At 37.7% G+C, this 23,269-nt stretch overlaps 1 protein-coding gene across 3 annotated transcripts; it reads left to right on the top strand.

Annotated features, from left to right (window-relative positions):
• The first annotated feature begins 7,574 nt into the window (after nt 1-7,574).
• LOC113061695 (galaxin-like) lies at nt 7,575-19,447 on the top strand. Of its 3 annotated transcripts, XM_026231040.1 has the most exons (12): nt 7,575-7,621; nt 7,729-7,773; nt 9,799-9,826; nt 9,994-10,088; nt 10,228-10,362; nt 10,543-10,716; nt 10,790-10,835; nt 10,985-11,004; nt 11,220-11,308; nt 11,472-11,692; nt 18,532-18,887; nt 18,991-19,447. In XM_026231040.1, the coding sequence occupies exons 1-12, from the start codon at nt 7,597-7,599 to the stop codon at nt 19,371-19,373; spliced, it is 1,617 nt and encodes a 538-aa protein (XP_026086825.1). In that variant the 5' UTR covers nt 7,575-7,596; the 3' UTR covers nt 19,374-19,447. The 3 variants fall into 3 exon arrangements, with proteins under 3 accessions (XP_026086825.1, XP_026086828.1, XP_026086827.1); XM_026231043.1 differs by lacking the exons at nt 18,532-18,887; nt 18,991-19,447 and adding an exon at nt 13,176-14,039; XM_026231042.1 differs by lacking the exons at nt 7,575-7,621; nt 7,729-7,773 and adding an exon at nt 8,134-8,520.
• Nucleotides 19,448-23,269: the final 3,822 nt, after the last annotated feature.

Genomic DNA, 23,269 nt, shown 5'->3' with positions numbered 1-23,269 from the left:
TTTCTGATCTGATCATGGCCTCTGCATCACCGGTACTTTAGTTGGGGCTGTCAGAATGAGACCCCTTGAGTACTGGTTGCAACCTCTAATTCCGCCGCATACATGGCATAATGAACGCATCCGTATCGAGGTAGACCTGGCCTGCTTGATGACCCTGGCCACCTGGAAGGACCTACAGTGGCTGAAGCAGGGTGTGACTATGGAATTGATTGAGGAGTTGTTTGTTAACCTTTTAGCCTGCATCCTGATGTCCGCGTCCTCAACTCCCCTCAACTCGCACGTGTCAATGTTTACGAATAGATTAAATGAAACGGGACAAATTTAATCTTAACAAACTATATATTATTATAAAGATCTAAGCCTCAAGCATTGATGATAGATTGCTGTTATTCAATGGAAAGCTTATAAAGAATGTATTTGCTAAATTTGTGTAAGCAGTATACATCAAAACATGAAGAAAGAAAACGCAGTACATACCAGATTTGTTGCAATAACGAGTCATAAACACATCCACAGCTGTAAATACCAGTTTAGTTAGGAAGGTAAGGGTCCACTGAATGACATCTCATGGAGCATGTTTAGTCCAACAAAGCAATAACATTGTAATATGGATGATAATTCCTTTGTTTATGTTTCAGTTCTTCAGGGACAGAATTGTGTGTGTCCATTATGGAATAACTCACGCTCAGAAACTGCATCTTGGTACTAAAAAAATTGCATATTTTGTAGCGTACAGTGTCACAAACAGAATGAGATGATCCACCAAAAAAAAGAAAAGTAAAGAAAGGCAGAAGATTGTTTATTTGAATTCTGTAGCTCTCTTGTGACGGCTCATGACAAGTCTTTTTTTTATTTTATTATTCTTTTTTTTAATTATACATAAGGTAAACACATAACACAACAACAGAACACAAAAACAACAATAAAACAGCAGTAATAAAAAAAACAGCGACTACAAATAATAATAGTAATATGTAGAAGTATTAAATAGTATTTAAATAGTAATAGCATGTATAATAATAATGATAATATTATTTAGTGGTGACGGTACCAGTGATATCAGTGATAACAATGACAGTAATGATACAATAATGATACTACGGATGGTGATAAGTTGTGTTGACGGCAATAGTAATATCAATAAAAATAATAATATATAACATTGATAATAGTGATAATAACAATAACAGTATTGGTACTCATTCTAACACAAAAAAAGTGATGATGTTGAAACTGATAAAATCCATAATAACAATAATAATAATAACAACATTTATATCAATAATAATAGTAACAATAATGACATTAATAATAGTAATACTAAATATGGCGATGATGATAATATTTTGTATTGAACGTACAATTGCAATAGTTATATCAATAATAACAGAATAACAACAACAATAGTAATAATAATAATAATAATAACAACAATAGTAATAATAAAAAAGTATACTAATAGTAATGCTAAAGATGGCGATTATGATAACACTTTGCGTTGACAGCGACAGTGATATCAATAATAATTATTGTAGTAATAATAATAATCCATCCATCCATCATCTTCCGCTTATCCGGGGCCGGGTCGCGGGGGCAACAGTCTAAGCAGAGACGCCCAGACTTCCCTCTCCCTAGCCACTTCCTCCAGCTCTTCCGGGGGGACCCCGAGGCGTTCCCAGGCCAGCCGGGAGACATAGTCCCTCCAGCGTGTCCTAGGTCTTCCCCGGGGCCTCCTCCCGGTGAGACGTGCCTGGAACACCTCCCTGGGAAGGCGTCCAGGAGGCATCCGAAATAGATGCCCGAGCCACCTCAGCTGGCTCCTCTCGATGTGGAGGAGCAACGGCTCTACTCTGAGCTCCTCCCGAGTGACCGAGCTTCTCACCCTATCTCTAAGGGAGCGCCCAGCCACCCGACGGAGAAAGCTCATTTCGGCCGCCTGTATCCGGGATCTTGTCCTTTCGGTCATGACCCACAGCTCATGACCATAGGTGAGAGTAGGAACGTAGATTGACCGGTAAATCGAGAGCTTTGCCTTACAGCTCAGCTCCTTCTTCACCACGACAGACCGGTACAGCGACCGCATTACTGCAGAAGCTGCACCGATCCGTCTGTCAATCTCACGTTCCATCCTTCCCTCACTCGTGAACAAGACTCCAAGATACCTGAACTCCTCCACTTGAGGCAGGAACTCTCCACCAACCTGAAGTGGGCAATCCACCCTTTTCCGACTGAGAACCATGGCCTCGGACTTGGAGGTGCTGATTCTCATCCCAGCCGATTCACACTCGGCTGCAAACCGTCCCAATGCACACTGAAGGTCCTGGTCTGAGGATGCCAACACGACAACATCATCCGCAAAAAGCAGCGACGAAATCGTATGGTCCCCAAACCGGACACTCTCCGGCCCTTGGCTGCGCCTAGAAATTCTGTCCATAAAAATTATGAACAGAACCGGTGACAAAGGGCAGCCCTGCCGGAGTCCAACATGCACCGGGAACAGGTCTGACTTACTGCCGGCAATGCGAACCAAGCTCTTGCTCCGGTCGTACAGGGACCGAACAGCCCTAAGTAGGGAGCCGCCGACCCCATACTCCCGGAGCACCCTCCACAGGATGTCGCGAGGAACACGGTCGAATGCCTTCTCCAAGTCCACAAAACACATGTGGACTGGTTGGGCAAACTCCCATGAACCCTCCAGCACCCTGGAAAGGGTATAGAGCTGGTCCAGTGTTCCACGACCGGGACGAAAACCACACTGTTCCTCCTGGATCCGAGGTTCCACTATCGGCCGAATTCTCCTCTCCAGTACCCTGGCATAGACTTTTCCAGGGATATCGTCGGGCGGTGGAAGGAATACTTCGAGGATCTTCTCTCTCAATAATAATAATAATAATAATAATAATAATAACAATAATAACAATACACACACGTGTGACACACACCCACCACATACCACACCTCTCCTAGTTTCTGTGTCAGTGTGCATGTTTTCCCCCCTCTCTCTTTTTTTCTTTTCTTTTCCTTTTCCTTTTTTTTCTTTTTTCTTTTTCTCTCCTTTCCCTTTCCCTTTCTTCCTTTTCTTATTTTTTCCTTTTTCTTTTCTCTTTCTTTTTTCCCCTTTTCTTTCCCTTTCTTCTCATTCACTGTACAGTTACTATTTGTATGTATGCCTAAACTAAGGTGGTGCATTAAAAAGGTGAAGTGCATTAAAATCAGCATGTGGTGCATTAAAATCATGTGTGGTATGTGTTATATGTTGACTTGATTTGGTTATATTTTATATTTTATATATCCATATCATTATTATCATCATCATTTCATTTATCCATTTATTTATTCATTTATTTATTTTAATCATTTAATATATACTTTATACCATTACCGCCCTTATATCAAGTAAATTATCATCACATCGCCAACATTCCATCACTGTTAAATGTTTCTATGATATTGACAATATTAAAATAATATTGACAAATATTAATAACCATAATGTCAATAATAATTATAATAATGAAAATACTCACAATATTACTAAAACCTTTTGTAAATGTATAATAATAAATGAATACATAATTAATCGGGATGAGTGTGTCAGATTTGTAATAGTTGGATGAGGTCTTATCTGGAGTATTGAGGTTTTGATATACAGTTGTAATGAGGTGAAAAATATTCTAGGGAGATGTAGTCTATGAGCAAATTTTTCCAGTGTGTTATGTGAATAGTGCTTCGGGATTTCCAGTTCAAGAAGATAGTTTTCTTGGCGATGGCTAAGGCTACAAGGAGCATCCTTTTGTTTGTTATTTCCTAATTGAGAGTTGATAGATTACCTAGTAGACAGAGTATGGGGGATAATGGGATGCGGCAGCCCAGGAGGTAGGACAGGGATTCAGTGACGTCTTTCCAAAAATGTTTAATAGGTGGGCAGTGCCATGGGCCGTGGATTTATGTGTCCGGACAGTTTTGTGAGCAGTGTGAGCAAATTCCTGATGTGAATCCCATTTTAGCCAGCCTTTCCCCAGTGTAGTGTGTTCTATGAAGAGTCTTATACTGTATGAGCTGAAGGTTGGCGTTTTTAGTCACGGAATAAATATTTTTACAAATTTGAGTCCAGAAGTCGGTATCTGGAGCAATTGAAAGGTCTTCTTTCCATTTGATTGTTGGTAAAGTTATGGATTTATTTGAATTAGCTATAATTTTGATAGCTAGGTGAATGTTGATAGTTCTGTTGTTGATTTTGGATAATACAGCTGATTTGAGTTGCAGATAATTCAAGAATTGATTGCTCCTGATACCGTACTCCTGCTAAGTAAGAAAATGAGTAATGCTAGAAAATGAGTAATGCTAGTGAGTAATGGTAAAAATGCGGTGCTTCTAATCCTCCTAAGGATTTGGGTTTTTGTAAAGTGCTTAATTTTATCCAGGGTGGTTTATTTTTCCAGTAGAATCGGGTAATGATGGAGTCTAAATATTTGAACCAGTTGAGAGAAGGTTGGGTTGGGATCATTGAGAAAATAGTTTATTTTTGGTAGTACTGTCATTTTGATTATAGCTATTCTGCCCTGGATGGAGAGTGGTAAGTTGTGCCAGCGGTGAAGGTAGTCTTCTAACGTTTTCAGTAGAGGAGTGAAGTTGAGTCCAGTCAGCTCTGACAGCCTGGAGGAAGCCTTAACACCTAAATAAGTGATGTGGCCTGTGCATAGAGGAATGGGTGATACCTGGGCTACAACATCCCATTTAGTTTGATGTAGCGGAAGTATTGAAGTTTTATTCCAATTTATTGCATAATCTGATATTGTATAGATCAATGGTTTTAGTTAATTGTGTCACGTTGGAGTGAAGGAAAGTCAGGAACCAGATGCGAGTTAACAGTTTTAATGAAGTGAGATGAATATAAAAACAGAAAGGAACAATGAGGCTGAGAAGACAACACTCCGTGGTGGTGGTGAGGAGGTGAGGAATCCGGATGATGGCGGAGAGAAGGTGAGTAGTCCGGATGATGACGGTGAGTGCAGAGATGATTGAGGATTTTGCAAATAGAGTAAAATGTCATCAGCATATAAACTAATCTTGTGTTGTGTTTGGGGTGTGTGGATTCCTCTGATGAGTGGGTACTGACGGATGGCTGCTGCTAAGGGTTCAATGAAGATGGTGAATAAAGAAGGAGAGAGTGGGCATCCTTGCCTAGTCCCCCTGTGCAGTGTGAATCTTTGTGATGTTAGTCCATTGGTTGTGACTGTGGCAGAAGGTGATGTGTACAGAATTTTAATCCAATTAATAAACAACTCACCAAAGCCAAATTTTTGTAATGTGGTGAATAAAAAGTTCCAATTGACTATGTCAAAAGCTTTTTCTGCATCTAAAGTGACTATAATGGTATTTTCCTGTTGTAGTTATGAATAACAGATTAAATCGTATAATCTGCGTGTTGTTGGATGCCTGCCTACCTTTAATAAAACCAGTCTGTGTTACAAGTATGTGCAGTGCTAAACGAAATACTAAAGTGCTCGAGGAGGATATGGAACAAATGAGGAGTTTACTTAAGGAAGAAGGAGAATACAGACAATATATTACGTTTACAATACAATGCGATCTCAGGTTAACACTCACCTTCACATAGAGATGCACATTCAATCACGGACGAGGAGGAACTGAACAGAACGGGTATTTGAACACACAGTAATGAGGGAACTGGAGACAGGTGGATAATAATCCATTAACCAAAACAAGAAGGAAGGTGACCAAATAAGGGAACAGAAAGTTCATAAATGTAACAGTTTGCCCCCTCCCGGAAAGGTGGAATACCAGCGGAGGGAGGGTGGGGGTTCTGGAGGCAGGCGAGGAGCAGGCAAGGAGCAGGTGAAGAGGGAGCATGGAGGTAGGGACCAGGGCGGAGTGGATGGAGGGAGGAGCCAGGGAGGAGCCCGGAGCAGGAGGAGCCAGATGGTCCTCCAGAGACCAGCCAGGACGGAGATCCAGGGTGGAGTCGATGGCGGGAGGAGCCATGGTGGGGAATTAGCAGACGACACCAGGGGGCCTACAGGCAGAGACTGCACCGGTGGGTGAGGAGCCCAAGATGGAGCAGCGCAGCCGCAGAGTCAGGGTGACGTCGAGGATCCGGAGGGCCTAGGTGGAGCAGAAGGCTCAGGCAACCAAGACGTAGGTGGGGTCCTGGAAGACCGCTGTGGAGCCGGAGCGACCGAGGATGGAGGTGGAACCAGGGAAGGAGGAGCCTGACAGAGCCGGAGCGATGGAGTGATGATGTGAAACCAGAGGAACAGAGTCCCGAGGCGGTGGATGGTCGACAACTGACCAAGGTGGGGCCGGAGGGACGAGGGATCCCGGTGGAGCAGGTGGGATGCCAGGCCACGGTGGAGACGAGGGAGCTAAGAGCCAAGGCAGAGCCGCTGGGTCAAAGGACCGAGGAGGAGTCCAGGGTTCAGAGGCTGGAGGCGGAGACAGGACCTTAACACGCCAAGGCGGAGCTGGAGACTGGCAGTCCAGCGGCGAACCATCGCGCCCAGATGGCGCGGACTGAGGGTGAGCTGCGGGACAGAAAATTCTGAGCTGGGCGGAACCAGCGGAGACACAGGAAATTCAAAGCTGGGGGGAACCAGAGGAGAAACAGAAAACTCAGGGCTGGGCGGAACCTCCATAGACGAGTCCATTAGATCCATAAGTTGCTACAAATTTCCCGAGACCAAATACAGCTCACCCTCAGTCGCAGAAGTGTGGGCAGGGCTTTCCTCCACGCCCTCGATCTCCACTAAGACTCCCACGATGCACGGTGTTGCCGGCTCACACACCTGGTCAGTCACGCTCTCGAGGTCATGCTTCCCGTCAGTGGATGGCTCGGGCTCTGCGGCTGCGGTGGGCTCTGGCTCCATGTGGCTTGATGGTGGCTGGCTGGTCTCTGAGTCGGGAGTGGAGTTGGAGATACCCTCTTTGGCGGTGATGACAGTCCATGAAGATCCATTTTTCTCCAGCACCCACTCCACGAAAGTGGCAAATCCTCTCTGGGACCACTTAATTTAACAGAAAATTTCCTGGTAATTTTCTGCAAGTACATTATCCGTTTTTTTTTACCGAATTCTTTTTTATAGTGTACATTAACACCATACAATAGCATTTTTGTTTATTTTATTTTTATTTTTTCACTGGAAATAGTAATTTATTAATAACACTTAAAACAACACCAGGGGTGTTAAATACCCCATAGTGTAAAATTTAAACAACAATAGCAAGTGTAACACTTTACACTTGGAGTGTAATTTTTCTACAGTATTAGGTACTATTCAACATTACGAACGGTGTACTTTTAACACTAGACAGATTGGGACCATATATGATCTTTAGTATTGTTAAAATCTACACTTTTAGTGTTTTACCCTGTAGTCTATTAGTATTAGTGTAAGTATAAATTTATTGTGTCCCAAACACTTTTTTTTCTGGGGGTCAACAGCTTAATAAATTATGGCCCTTTCTTACTAAAGCTTGCAGAGCTAGGAGGAGCAAAAAAGTTATTATAAAGTAGCCTACATAAGCTCTCATCCAACTGTCTTGGGATATTCCAACTTTATTGGACAGGGATACACAATGGAGATCTACTCATTAACTGCATGTATGACAACATATTTTTAAGTTGTAATAAATTACCTAGTATTTTTTATGGGATTTTAAAATGTGTTAATTTATTTATTTATTTTAACATTATATTTTTTATTGCAGGGGTAGTGACAATCTTGTACGTTTTTGCTACATCCTCTGCACAAGGTAAGTAACGAAACACTATAATGACATGATATATATATATATATATATATATATATATATATATATATATATATATATATATATATATATATATATATATATATATATATATATACTTTAGACATGTTGTCATGCAATTAATACTAGTTTTATATTAATATAATTATTATAATAATTTATACGAGTGGATATTAAATTGATTATTAAGTGAGTCTAATTAATAATGTGCACTAAAGTGGAGAGTAATTATAAATTAGCATGACAATCTATCACCGGGAATTATTGTTTTGTTTTGTTTTGTTTTGTTTTGTTTTGTTTTGTTTTGTTTTGTTTTGTTTTGTTGTTGCTTGTTTGCTCGTGGAGGCGGACACGTTTCGATTTCAGCTTCAGCTGGCTCGCGCTTGAGTTTGCTTTCAGCGGGGTCGCGCTTGAGTGTGGTCACGAGCAGGACACTGTGCACAGTATTTCTCGGCAAGTTGCGTGAGGTACTTGCCCGTGTACCGCGAAGCCCGAAGACGGCAAATGGCGTATCTTGACGCTTAACAAATTCAGACCCACAAATCAAGGAACTGTTAGAGCAAAGCATTGTTACACACCCTCCTAGACTGGATACCATTTTGACCTGGCACCGAGGGACAGTAACTTGATCACAGTGGTAGAGTAACGATAGCCCTTGGAGTGATTTGGGAGTTCTGTACGATTAACGGAATTTGGGAATTTTGTTATGAATTCCGTTGTTTTATTTTGGCAAGTATTTTTGTTCGTTTGTTTGTTTTGATGATTGTGATGCTCGACAGAGTTAGTCTTAGTTTTCTTTTTCAGACAGTTCTTGGCTGCGTTTCCCAAATCTTCGACTGTTTGTCAGTCCCTGTATCGCTGCAAACTTACAAAAAATTCAAAGTACTATTTTCCTTTCTCGTTCCCGCATTGTTTTGCTTGTTGTAGTCTGTTGACTGGCAATTAAGGAAATAATATTTAAATGTTTCTTATAATAAGTAATAAATCATTAACGTTACACCGTTAACTGACCGAAATGAATGTTATCTTCACAATTTAAAATATGACTTTTTGTAGGAACAACCTTCATTAATAACTTCTCACAAATACAAAATACTAATATTAAAATAACAAAACTGCTTTTACCCTATGAAAAAGTACACTAGGAGAAACTGGAGTGGAAAATTGTATTCGCAACATGTGGCAAGTTCATTTCACACTCTCAGGAAACATTAAGGACTTTTACATCAGTGCCATCCAATGAAGTATTGTGTACCAACAAACACTTAAAAGAAGAAAATACATGGCATACATTTTTGAATCAACAGGTCATAAGGAGAGTGAATGCAAATACAATTGAACATTGCATGAGAATTTACTTTACAAAGGCTTAAGGTTAAAGGAATAGTTCACCAAACAATTATCATTGATTAGCTTTACTCACAGTCAAGTCAATACAAAATGTATGATGAACTTCTCTGGAAAACAATATCATATATTTTGTCCATTAAATTAAGTCAGTGGAGTCCAGTGTTGTTTTGGAGACCACTGAATTCCACTGTATAGATGAAAATAATAGTGTGATATTTTGTCTAAACATTTTCTTCCAAACTTTTCATCCTGAACCTTTTAAAGTTAACGATGAATGAAATGCAACCTGTATTCCTTACTAAAATTATAGGGAGACCTTTGTTTTTGTGTCCTGGGAATTGTCATAAGTGGGTGCTGCAAACCAAGAATGGGTCAGGTGGGAGGAGAGGGATTTAAAAAATCATGAGAGACTATAAATCATGTGCCCTTTCACATCTGATTTTTTCATGTTATCATGATAACATCAGCAAAGAAGAAAAGTATAATTTTAGAGGCAGAACAAGTTATTGCATTTTGATTCAAGATTACAAATATTTTTTCACTGATAAATTTGTTTACAATAAGACATGCTGATTTTAATGTTTAGCATTTAGAGCGGTCTTATCCATATGATAATAGATACCACTTTTCATAATGGATCATCTCTTTGTTCCTCAGGAATTTGCCATCATGGCAGAAGGAGCCAGTGAGTGACCTGACACAGCCTCTGAGCACCGTTTCATAAGATATTTTTTATGTTATTTTTTTTTTTTTTATTACATATGCATTCAATCATAGATCAGTTAAATGTTATTTACCAGAATTATTTGGTAAGAGTAAAATGGAAGTGATACGCCTTTTTAATGTGACCAGCAATGCAGGTTTCAGTGGAAAGATGGAAGGCAGCCATCATCTGCACTGTTGTGGAAATGTGTCGTACAAGATCTCAGAAAGTTCCTGCTGCAATGGTAGGAGAGGCACTTGTAGCTGTTAGCTTGTGGTTGCTGAGTCACAGAGAGTAGAAGATGTGATTCACAATGAGATAAACCATAAACCATAAACAAACAGATTTTTAACACACTTGGTTTTTATTTCAATGTGGTGCAGGTAATTTAACTAACGGGTTAAGCCAGCTGGTTTCTGACTGCTGTGATTCTGTAGCTTACAATCCCCTTAATGAGATTTGCTGTGGTGGCAGGATTCTGACTCAAAGCAGCACTCATGCAAAATGCTGTGGCAAAGGTAGCCGATGCACTTCATGCACCTTGAACACCTTGATGGACACATTGTTCAGATTTGACAAATTCTTGCATGCTTAATTATAATTAATTATATATAATTATTTTGAGGTTGGTTTATCTTTATACCATTAGATCAAGTAAGACTTATTTTATAATGAGTTTCTCTTACACTGATTTACAGTCCTGTACCTGACAACAACTCATTTGTGTTGTGGTGGCAACAACATATTTCAAAGGAAGGAAAATCTTTTTTGCTGTGGCAAGGAAACGTATGACATGACAACCCACTGCTGCTGTATTAATCTTGCACTAGAAGTAAAGCCAAAAAATGAAACTTGCTGTCCAAAAGTAACAGGTGTGATTATTAGACTAAAAGTAATATATCTGTCATTTGTTTTAGTAGGTTATAATCTGAATCTTATTCACAGATACTGATAAAAGAAGAGAATCCCAGCAAGGCTCTCTTCCCACCAGGTGAGTTACACATAAATTGTGTCAACAGTATCCGTAGCATGTTGACTACTGCAGAAAATAATTTAGATTGGTCTAAATTTAGATTTTTTTACAGGTCTATTTTATAATAATTCTTCTGTTTGTTTTTGTGTGTGACTGAAAATCTCAAGCAAACTCTCCAGAAACTTAGGTAAAGCACTTGGCATCCTCATTGTGTATTAATAGTTTTACAAATCTCTCATTTGATCGTATAATTATCTGTTTCCATTGATAGTCTGTTCTGTTAATACTTGCCTAACCTGATATGTAAAATTTATATAAATCACTTTTGTCATTGATGGAAATTATGGTGATTGTAATTATATTTTTGTAGTAATCACACACTCTTTACTCATTCTTTTCTAGAATCCAAGTGTGGAACAAAACCCTACAATCCCAATAAAAAAATATGTTGCTCAGGGAATCTCTATGAGAAGGCTTCAGCACTTACTAAGGTACTGACTTTTGACTTAAAGATTAGTTCTGCAGGGACAGAAATTCAAATAAATTGGAGATTTCTCTAAACACTGGTTTTCAGTAAAATTTGCTTATAAAGTATTTAGAAAATTATATTATATTAACATATTTTAACTGCTTATGTGTATCTGTGTGCTTCAGTGCTGTGGCACAGATGTCTACACTCTGTTAGATGACAATGTGCTGTGCTGTAATGGAATTCTTCATCTCAATGTGCCTGAGCAGTCAGAGTGTGTTGGAGGTGTTATATATGCTCCACCAAACACTTTTTGCCAAATGCCTGCCCGACCCCGTCTTGGTGAGCACTGCTGTGGAGAACAAACCTTCAATCCTCGTACACATATTTGCTGTAATGGACACAGGTAGGCCCACAGATCACTAAGATTTTATATGATTTAAAAGGAAACTTAATGCCAGATTTACTAACATTCATCAGCGCAAACCCTCTTTGGGCAAGAAAGACTGTTGTCCTGGTCGGTGTTCCTTCCAACTTGCAAACATGTGTGGCCATGCACACATCATGACCACACAGCAATAATATGCCATGCACACGACACACACACAAATTAAATGGGAAAGCCAAATTCTAGTAAAAGCAAAATAATTGCAATGCTCAGGGCAAACCACTGCAGAGTTGGTGTCGAGTTAGAGCCGATGAATGTGGTTTACAGGTTTTATAGCAGGAGACCGACGTGTGCCAAATGTTGCTGTAGAAACAGCTCAACATTAGAGCCAATGCAAACGTAATTACATGTGAAATAAAATGTTGTATGTTTTAATGAAGAGTGTCTTGATTAAGTGGTGGAAATAGTGGATGATGGGCACAGAAAGATAACAAGACGATAACGATATAAGAATTCACATTCATGTTTTTTTTTTCTTCATTTTTGCTCAGGTGGCCAAAATATCTGCACAATAGAGCAATTTTTTTTATTTTTTTATTTTTTTTTACAAATTTAGAGAACATTCGCCTGATTTACTAAAGACACGCAGTGAAAAAACTGAAATGAATTACAGCACAATTTGTTAAGGTTTGTGATAGTTTACTGGTACACCTGTCTTATTTGTCATGTTTAGTAAATCTGGCCCTTAGTATTTTTTGTTCATGTTTTAAATAATTTGTTTTGATTAAATTTTGTAAGCAAAATGAGTAGTATTCAGCTGGTTGTGTAGTTAGCATCTTTATGGACTATCTACTGTACTAAATTAATTTACTTTCAATGTAGGGCTATTTTAAAATGACTTTCAATGCTTAAGTTAGTTACCAGTAGTGTGTAGTACCTGAGCCCGGTCTCAAGACATTTTTCTGCCGTCTCGGACTCGTTGCGTTTGCATTCGGACTTGTCTCGGACTTGGCCATTGGACTCGCCAAATGTTCTCGTCGGTCTCGACCGTGTCCAGCAAAAAAAATAAAAATATAATAATTCTCCTTAAAAATTTTGTTACGGGAAAGGATGTGCTTGACAAGCGGCACACTTGCTGTTCTGAAAAGTTTAGATGTTTATCACTTAATTTTGTACCTGTTAGATTGTGTTTTATGTATGTCTACACCTAGATAGCCTTAAACTCATGCACATAATTTGCACAGGATTTACGGGGGTCATGACCCCCTCAAAAATGAGATCCAGCTAATATAACACCCCCAATATCATCACATCATTCAGATTAAAATAAATATGAAATATTCAGAACGAATAATTTTGTTCGTTTTCTTTTATTAATTTAATTTGCCAGCAAGAAAGATAGTATCATATTTTAAATATTCTTTAAAGTACCCCCCTGCTCCAACTACTTGGTATTACCCAATCTGCTTTCTCTACCAAGTTTGTCCACTATTTTGTGCAGTTGCAGGGATGAGTGGTTGGAGAAAGCTGACGGAAAGATGAAAAGTACTCTGAAAGGCAGCCAGACAACGATTTTTCATTGTTGGTCGACACCAGGCAAAAAAAGATAAATCCTGACCAAACGGAGGTACCCCTATTGCTGAGATAGAGACATGAAAAGTGGGGCGCGACAAACAGGTTTTGTGCCCATCTTTTTAATTCCTTTATTTATTGACCATACACTCAAAACAAAACAAAGACAAAGGCGACCATTATTGATCGTAGTATCACTTTATGGTTCCCATGGAGACACGCCATTCATTGCTTGTCACACCGCAGCCACAATAGCGCTGAATGACTGATGATCTGCTTTTATTTCCTTTTTTATTCAAAATTTCACAAATTTTTTAGCTCTAGCATGATATTCCGATATGTGCATGTGTAAGTGTTTCATTGTTCAAACACCTTTATATAGATCGCGTTAGTTTAGCTGTTGGCGCAACGTATTTTAGGAAACGTAATCTATCTTATTAAAATACCTAAAACAAATAAAAATAAGTACATTATTAGGAATTTACCAACTCCGGTATTTTTTTCATCAATAAATGCTTATGTATAGCCCTATGCAACAATTACATATGTAAATGTAAAAAAAAAAATATAATTATGACATGACATGACATATTTACATTTTAATGTAACAGCCAGTATTTCTGTTTGTAACAGTCACAACATTTTTCATATCTGCTTTCGGATATGTTGTACAGTTGCTTCATAAGACCATTATGATTTTTTTTTCCCGTAGTTATCACTGAACAAGTATGTCATGTTAAACTAAAATAATTATAAATTTCTCAAATAATATTTATCATGCAAGCAGAGAGAACTCATGACAAACGTTTAGTGATCATTTGAACACGACTGAATCGATTTCAATTCAATGCGCACATTTTCATTACGCAGAACTCTTTAAGCAAGTCTATAATGTTTAGTGAACTTTTAAACAAATGCGCGTGTGCCAGGCAAACCAGCAAAAGGTAAAGATGCAAACATGTAGGACAAGTAGAAAATGTATCCATATCTAAGCCAAGCTCTTGAGAGAGAACTTGTTTGGTTTTTGAGACTGAGAGGTGCAACGCGGCTGTTTGATTGGTGAGCGTACTGTGCTTTCATATCGTAGCCTAAGCTTTAAATCATTGCCTTTTAAATATTTACAAATAATATAACGTGTATGATGTATTATTATAGGTGAAATTACTCTTACAAAGCTCTGATTTCTGAGAGATGCACGGAGAGGCAACAGCAATGCAGTGTTTGATTTGCGCTCCTTTCATTCATAAAGTTTACATTCATTCACTTCACACTCGTGACTTTAGAGGTCTTTGTATAATATTACGCTGATCCCCTGGCTCAGCTGTTATCTAGCAAACACCGTGTATCAGATTCAGCTGAGTACTCAGGCAGAATTATTCCTTGTCTGTTATTAATTTTTGAAGGCATTGTACGTGCCATTCCGAATAAGGTATTCGGCTTCAGGCACAACCCTAATTATTACATTACATATTATATGTTTACATGCAAGATAGATAAGGTCATAGAAAGTAACAGCTCCACACTCCAGATTGTTTCTGACAGTGCCAACTACTATGCAAGCCCTAGTACATCATTACAAAAATTTCACTGTATTTATGTGCGCATGCCCAGTAGAGCCAAACGTATCCCTTCTAACCTTAACCGCACGCATTTGTCATATCCCGAACTTTGCGTGTGTGCACTGCACCAAGGCACCAGTCATTTTAATTTTTGACCACAGACATAATGTCAGCAATAGCAGCATTATAAAGTAAATAAAATGTAAATAAAGTACATAGAAATAATTTGACCCTACAGCAAGAGCTGCTCGATTATGGCAAAAATCATAATCACGATTATTTTGGTCAATATTGTAATTGCGATTATTTAACCTGATCATGAGGGGGCCATATGACCAAGACTTTATCTATTTTTTTTTATATATTTAAAGATAGTGACATATATCAAATATGTATTTCCTGTAAATAAGGTTGCTACAATCATTATATCTGCACTGTTTACTTCACTGGTTTGCACTCTATCTACCATGTGCAGCTTTACTTATCTTTCTTTTTACATGAACTATTTGTATAGTTGTACTTTATATTTTATTATCTGTTTTATGTTCTACTGTTAGTGTTATCTGTATGCACCAAGGCTCTGAGAGTAACACAATTTCAATTCTCTGCATTTATGTACTGTACATGTGGAAGAATTGACAATAAAGCAGAGTTGACTTGACTTGCTATGACATCTACATTCTAGAGACCAGCGGAATTTCAAACAAACAAAAAGTCCTCAAAATTTTTGAAAATAATTAAACTGTCAGTAATAAAAAAGCAAAGGAACAAATACAATAGCATAAAAAGATACAAATTAAACCAACTGTGCTTTAATGTTTTTTATGCAAATCTCAAGCAGTATGTTTATTTCATTTATTCACTATACCATTTATTATGAATGTCTTATTTCAGTTTAAGTTTGGCTTTAGTTTTGTATTTATTGCCGTTTATATGAAAAGGTTCATGTAGCATTGTACAACCTACTGTAGAAATGAATAATCAAATCTAAAATAAAATATAGCCTACTGCCACTTTAAGAGCCGCACAGATCCAAATTATTGTTACATGTGTATTTTTATTCTCAACTCTTTACATTCATTACATGACCGACAAATGTATACATGAATAATTGCCAAGCACAGCATTTTGACACATTTTTGCATGTACTTGACCAATAGGCGCTAAAAGATTACAATGTCCGTGTTCTGTTCTGTCTCTGAGAACTTATATCTTCCTGAGGAGCAGCACAAGTTCTCTTTCACGCTTTTAAAAACATGAATAAATGTACTTCGATAATTCAAATGTCCCATTTTGCAAATGTCACGTTACATGATTTTACTGATTTGCACGGGGCTTTTATGGAGAAACGAAAGTGCAGCACTGCAAAAGTGGGGGGAATGGGGCACAATAATAGTTTTATCTCGATTATTGGATTTTCGTAATCGTTGGAGGCCAAAATCAAAATTTAACCGTTTTTTCGATTAATTGCACAGCCCTACCTACTGCTCCTAACTCGGTTCTAGAGGGCCAGTGTCCTTTAGAGTTTAGCTCCAACCCTAAATAAACACAATTGAACCAGCTAATCAAGCTCTAACTAGACACACTAGAAACTTCCAGATAGGTTTGTTAAGGCCAGTTGAAGCTAAACTTTTTCAGGGCATTGGCCCTCCAGGATCTAGTTTGGAGACCCCTGTCATACAGTTGTTACTTTGCACATGCTTTTTGATCATTACAAATAATAGTGTAAAATGATTTTCTTAGATTAGGAGATATGCTGTCTCTCGCATCACATACATTATCAGTAGTTAGTTATGTGGTCTTGAAGAGGATTTTTTCTCTCTCAATTGGACTTGGTCTTGACTTGGACTCGAAACTTTGTACTTGACTTGGACTCAAACCTCTTCGGACTCGGTCTCGACTAGTCCTGGTCTTGGACTTAACTTGGACTCGACAAAGCTGGACTTGACTACATCTCTAGTTACCAGTATGCGATAAGTGGGCCATGTCAACCAGACCTTGACCATTGATCTTAATAACACAACCACTATAATTTCTATATATTATAACATATTTGTCAAAATGAAAGATCATTTCATTAGGGGGAAACTTAAAGGTGCTGTAGGGAACTTTTGTAAAAAAATATATTTTTACATATTTGTTAAACCTGTCATTATGTCCTGACAGTAGAATATGAGACAGATAATCTGTGAAAAAAATCAAGCTCCTCTGGCTCCTCCCAGTGGTCCTATTGCCATTTGCAGAAACTCGATCGCTCCCGGTAAAAAATAACCAATCAGAGCTGCGGTCCGTAACTTTGTTTGTGTTCAAAATGTAGATAAATGTATATAATAAGCGAGTACACCATGAATCCATTGTCCAAACCATTCTTTAATCACGTGACAGGCCCATAAGCTGAACCATGCAGTCCGAGCCGGAAAGAGAATTGATTAGTTCATCTCATGAGTCTTTCGGGTCGAGTCGTTCCATAATCACCTGACACTCCCATACGCTAAAACCAATGCAGTTCGAGCCGGAAAGATAATTGATTAGTTCATCTCATGAGTCTTCGGGTCGAGTAATTCCTTAATCACCTGACAGACCCATACGCTATTTCTGTCATTTCTGTCACTGTGTTTTTGTTACCGTTTCTTCAGGATCTGTGGTGTGTTATTATTTTATAAATAAATAAAACCCTGTTATTAATATTGATTAAGGAACAACTCAACCCGAAGACTCATGAGATTAACTAATCAATTATCTTTCCGGCTTATATTGCATTGGGTTTAGCGTATGGGTATGTCACGTGATTAAGGAATGAGTCAAAAACCCGATTGACCCGAACTATGAACTAATCAATTCTCTTTCTGGCCCAAGACTGCATTGACTGACACAGCTGAATTACTGCTAGCTGAATATTACATATAGAATATTGCGCATGCGCGATTGAACGACTCATCCCCCGAGATGACTCATTCTTCCCGAGTCACATTAAAGACTTGTTCAAAATGAACGAATCGTTCAAGTACGACATCACTACTCAGAACAGTTCTGGTGATGTTGTTTATGTATTTATGTTCTCATTACTGTAAGCGTCACGCACTTCAGTCTATGTAGTATACAAAAGTGCATGTCTCTGCCATTCATTCATTTACACAGAGATGCGCAGAGAATGCAGGGTTCATATTTCAACTAGCTTTTGCGGCTTAACATTTACAGATACTGGTCCATATGGACATTTGATGTGATTAATTTATGCTTTGACAAATTCCATGACTGTCCATATTAAAATGTAGGTTTCATTTTCATGACTGGATTTTGAGATTCAGTCCACGTTTTCTGCTTCTCGTAAATCATAGCGTTGTATGTGTCAAGAACCGGGTTGACAGAAACCTGGTATCGTGACAAATTTTTTTTTAGCACCGACTTGGTACCGAAGTACCGAGTCTTTTGACAACACTAGTCTCTACCCATGCTGTCTTGGCAAATGAGGCTTTGTCTGTAACTGGAAATTCAAGTCTAACTGATACGTGCAAAGACATCATAGGAACATGCTTGCTGGCACTACATTTCTCATAGAAGACTTATTCACATGGCACACCTTTAGAGCAGGAGTATCTCAGTCATTAGGGTCACCGCATAAACCCTCAAGAAATTTTAAAACCACTAACAACCTGAAAAAACTTCCATGGGCAATTTCTGTGTTGGTTGTTGAATGACTTTTCTCTCCAACTTATTTCTATTTAGCCACAACAAGATGAATGGCAATTTTTGTTGTGGTTCAGAAGTCTATGACCACCACAACCAGTTGTTAAAATGCTGCTCAGGTCATCTCTACAAACTTACACGTCTAAGTGGGGAATGCTGTGGAAACCATCTGCTGGAATATTATAACAATCAAACTTGTTGTTCCTCTTCAACCAATTCTATAATATATGACACCAAACCAAACCACCATTGCTGTGGGCATTACTACTTCAACACATCCCTGTGGAGCTGCTGTGCTGAACATCTCAAACCAACACCAAAACCTAACAGCTCTCTTGCAGAATACAGGCTTAAACCTCTAACAGACCTGATCCCAGATATGTGCAATAAAACAGGTGATGTTCTTGTACATTTATTGTGGTGCAACCTAAAATGCTAAATACATTTGTTTTTGGAAGTAGACTTGCTGATCTTGTCTTTTTTGTGTGTGTTTTCTAGTGTTCTTTGGTAAAGTGGAGAGTTTGGCACTTAAAAATGATCAGCGTCACATTGTGTTGAAAGTTGTTGGACAGGTCGATGTAAAATCGGAAAAGGTCATCAAAGACCCTTGGCTTCATGTGTCCATGGATCACTGCAGCTCTCCTGACACAGAGAGCGGCATGACCTACCTTTGGGAGGAAAACCATGATAGGAAGTACAAGCTTCTCTCTCACCCTGTTGACCTAACCTCTGACATACACATGTTCTATGCTATATGTTACCAAAAGAAGGGATACAAATATAGATTGAGGTCCATTTCCAATCATTTCAAACCAAATTCAAAGCATGCTGATTGCCATGAGACACTGTTTGGAGTGTGCAAAGGGGATAGTTCACCCTAAAAATTTTATTTTCTGTCAATTTACTCATCCTCAGGCCATCCAAGATGTAGGTGACTTTTTAATTGTAATTTTATTATTATATATATATTTTTTTTTCAGTTGAACAGTAAAGAAGATTTTTAGCTGAAACCGTGATATTTGGTGATTCATAAAATATGAGTCAGTGGCTGCCCATTTTTGAAAAAAAAAAAAAAAAAAAGAGCATATCATAATTATTACCCATGGTGTCTGATGATATATCGAGGTCTTATAAAATGAAATGATTGGCCTGTGCAAGAAAATGAACATTATTTATAACATTATTACCTGTAATCCACATAAATCTGATTATTTTCTGTGTACTCGCTCTTTAGGACCATTTTTTTCTATGAATTGATTCCATTCACTAGTTAGTTCACGTAATCATGCAATGGCAAAACAGAGGCTATATGAAATCATATGATTAAAACGCCTAGTAACAATGTGAATCACGTCTGTTTTGCAAGTCTATAGCATATTAAGTGAACAAGTGAACTGGTCTTCTTCAGTTCACATTTTAAATAAACAAAGACAAACTATAAAAACTTTAATTTCTCCCATTTATTCAAGTGCTTGGTTAAATCATGCACTTATCACCAGTCAGAACTGTTTCATCAGTGCAGTGTACTGTTGGAGTAACTGGGGCACTGAATGAGCCGGCAAAAACCAGTATCAAAGGAACATATAAGGTGTTTTGGCTAATTTCTAATTGGTGTGATTGTAAATTTTGATTTCGTAACTTTTGCTGTTTGTATAAAAGTCACAAACTGATGGTTCAGTTCGTTGTGGTAAACTGGTTCAATTAGTTCACCAAAAAGAAATAGGCTAGAAACCAGACATCATCTTTAACAGAAATCTTCTTTACAGTTTTACTCAAGAAGAAAAATAAAACAATTGCCTACATTTTAAGTTTTGGATGAACTATTCTTTTAAGCTATTTAATCAGTCAGGTAATTTTAGTTTTTAGGTTTGTATAGCTAATATGAATATTAGAATCAAATGGAAAAAATTCTATATTTAAATTCATATTGTGTGCTCTTTTAAACTTAAGCTTTAAATGGCCTGGCAGTCTTAATTTGATATATTTTACATTGCACTGCATGTCCAAATAAGCATTTTTTTTTTTAGTCGTACTGTATTTTCTATATGCATAGTCTATTTCAATTTCTGTTCCAGGTTTTGATAACTGTAATTGTTTGTTTACACGCATTATATATATATGTGTGTGTGTGTGTGTGTGTGTGTTTGGTATTTTTATGTATAAATGATGACAAAAGCTCAGTTGTAGGCTTGATGTTGGCATGCATTTTTGTTATTTTATTTTTTTAATTGAATGACAAATGAATACTGTCTGTGTGTAACATTTTTAATAAATCTTTCATCTAACAGTAAATGTGCGCTGTTTAGAGACAACACATACTACTGTGTTAAGATCTATCTGTCTAATATGTCTGTCTATCTATTAGAGTAGTGACTTGGGAGTTTTAAACTTCTCCAAACAGTTCTGCACTTTCCATATACAACTGTAAACATATCTTTCATATTAACTTTTGTGTGGAGAAAGTGTACTCACTCAAGTTGTGTTATAGTATTGCAGATATGAGAATGGGAATGAGTAAAATGATATGCAATACATGCAATCTGGTGCCAAAATACAAATAAAAATATTTCAAAAGCATATGCTCTTTCTTCACAAATCTCACCCTGTCTATCTATCTATAAATTAAATTAAATAAATTAGTGAACCATTAGTGACTACCACATCTTTAACCTCTGAAACATTGAGATTGGATCATCAGAAGGTGTGACTTAAAGCTTGCTACTTACAAGTTTTGTCCTGTCAATGACATTAACGAATTTTTGAAGATCTGATGTAATCTTGTAAACTTTAGGGGCAGACCTCATTTATTATCTGCTACTAAGGCCACATGTTTGAATCATTGCTTGTATTAGTAGGAACAAGAAATGGGTAAATATATAGCTTATATTGTGAAAAATACACAAGGAAAGACCATGCACATGTTAAAAAATATTACATTGAAAATTGCGTAAATATGCTGAACCCATTTAGTTTTAACCATTTTCTAATGGTTTCATGCATATAGTCATGTTAATAGTCTCATGTGTGAACGCGTGCATTTATTTTCCCAAGTGTTTTTATTTATTTATTTATTTATTTACTTTTAAATCATATTTGTCTGTGCAGCAACTGTAGTTGCCGGTGGTCAAATAACTTATTACACCTTCAATGTCAAATTTGAATAGGAGGAGTGCATTTGGCATCTAACTCAAAATAACATCTTTCAACAGATCAATCTTTATTCATAAACAAATTTATCATGCATAAAAGTCAAAGAACAAACTGTTCAATTATTGTGTGTAAGCTACCCCATTGATAGTTTTTTTTTTTTTTTTACATGCAGGTATAGGTATGGTATAAATAATGCTTTTGCTCAGGTGGTTGAAATGTCTCTACAATAGAGAAAAGTGTTGCTTAGCAAAAAAATAAAAAACCTTGAGGGCACATTGGTCCTGATTTAATTAAGACACGCAGTGAAAAACTAAATTGAAATGATTCACAACAAAATTTGCTAATGTTTGTGATAGTTTACTGGTATTTGCACCATTATTTAAGCTCCAAAAAGCATGTTTTATGTCATGTTTACTAAATCTGTCCCTTTGTATTTTTTGCTCAAGGTTGAAATAATTTCTACTTTGATTAATTTTATAAGCAAAATCAGTAGTATTCAGCTGGTTGTGTAGTTAACAACTTCATGGACTATCTACAGTACTAAATTAATTTCCTCACAATGTAGAGCTATTTTTAAATGACTTTCAATGCTTTAGATCCAGATTATATAGCTACCAACATGTGATAAATGGACCTTGACCTTAGCACAACCACCATAAGGGGTGACTTGCCTTATAAAGAAAAATATGTCAAAATGAAAGATAATTTAAATGTAAAAAGTTTCTTACTTAATCACCAAAATCTCTAGTAACTTTAGGTAAAACCATAAACAAGGCTTTGTTGAAATCCAAGTCACTGATATGTGCAAAGAGATCACAGGAACATGCTTACTGGCACTACATTTCTCATAGAAGACTAATGCTGGGTACACACCAAAATATTTTTTACATCTTATAAGATTTTCAAAACATGAGGATAAAAAAAAACAATCCTAGATTTAACCTTTTTATTTCTCCTATAGTGTGTGGTGTGCCATGATGTGACAAGGATAGCACACCACACACAAACAGATTTTCAAACTTGACTGAACACAGGAAATCTCACAAAATATATTGAGACTTCAGAATAAGCATGGCGAACAATATGCAGGAAGAAATTGCAATTGTCAGGATGGTACATGGGAGACAGATGTGGTAGAATTCAACACAAGGTATTTATAGACATAAGGGTTCATGAGAGGGGAGGGTAATTTCAGGTGCGGGTTCCGTAGAGTTCACTTCTGTGAAATGCAGGTGAGTTCGTCAAGTGTCGAGACGTCAAAGCCACACAATTCCAGGATATTAATACTTGTTTCTTTTGCCTTGCAGAGGAAGATCAGTGCCGCATGAGAACTCAGGAGATATCAGGGCTCATAGGGAATTTCAGATCACAGATATTGTCACAGGCGTTCTGGAGACAGGAGAACAAAGATACACAGGTTAGCTTCTCAAAAGGTAAGCATACGTTACTTCCGGCGATCTTCAAAAGTCAAGGTGAGCTGGAGACGAGATCGTGAGGTCGATTCCTGTTGGAGGCCTGACGGTGAACTGGTGCATGGGTGTTTCAGAAGTCTATGACCACCACAACCAGTTGTTAAAATGCTGCTCAGGTCATCAAGAAGAGGAACTTGACTCTGCATTCGTTGCTC

The sequence above is a fragment of the Carassius auratus genome, chromosome 43 (assembly GCF_003368295.1).
Source record: "Carassius auratus strain Wakin chromosome 43, ASM336829v1, whole genome shotgun sequence".
In the NCBI taxonomy this organism is placed as follows: domain Eukaryota; kingdom Metazoa; phylum Chordata; class Actinopteri; order Cypriniformes; family Cyprinidae; genus Carassius; species Carassius auratus.
The sequence above is the reverse complement of the archived record's forward strand: the minus strand, read 5'-3'. Positions and strand labels throughout refer to the sequence as shown.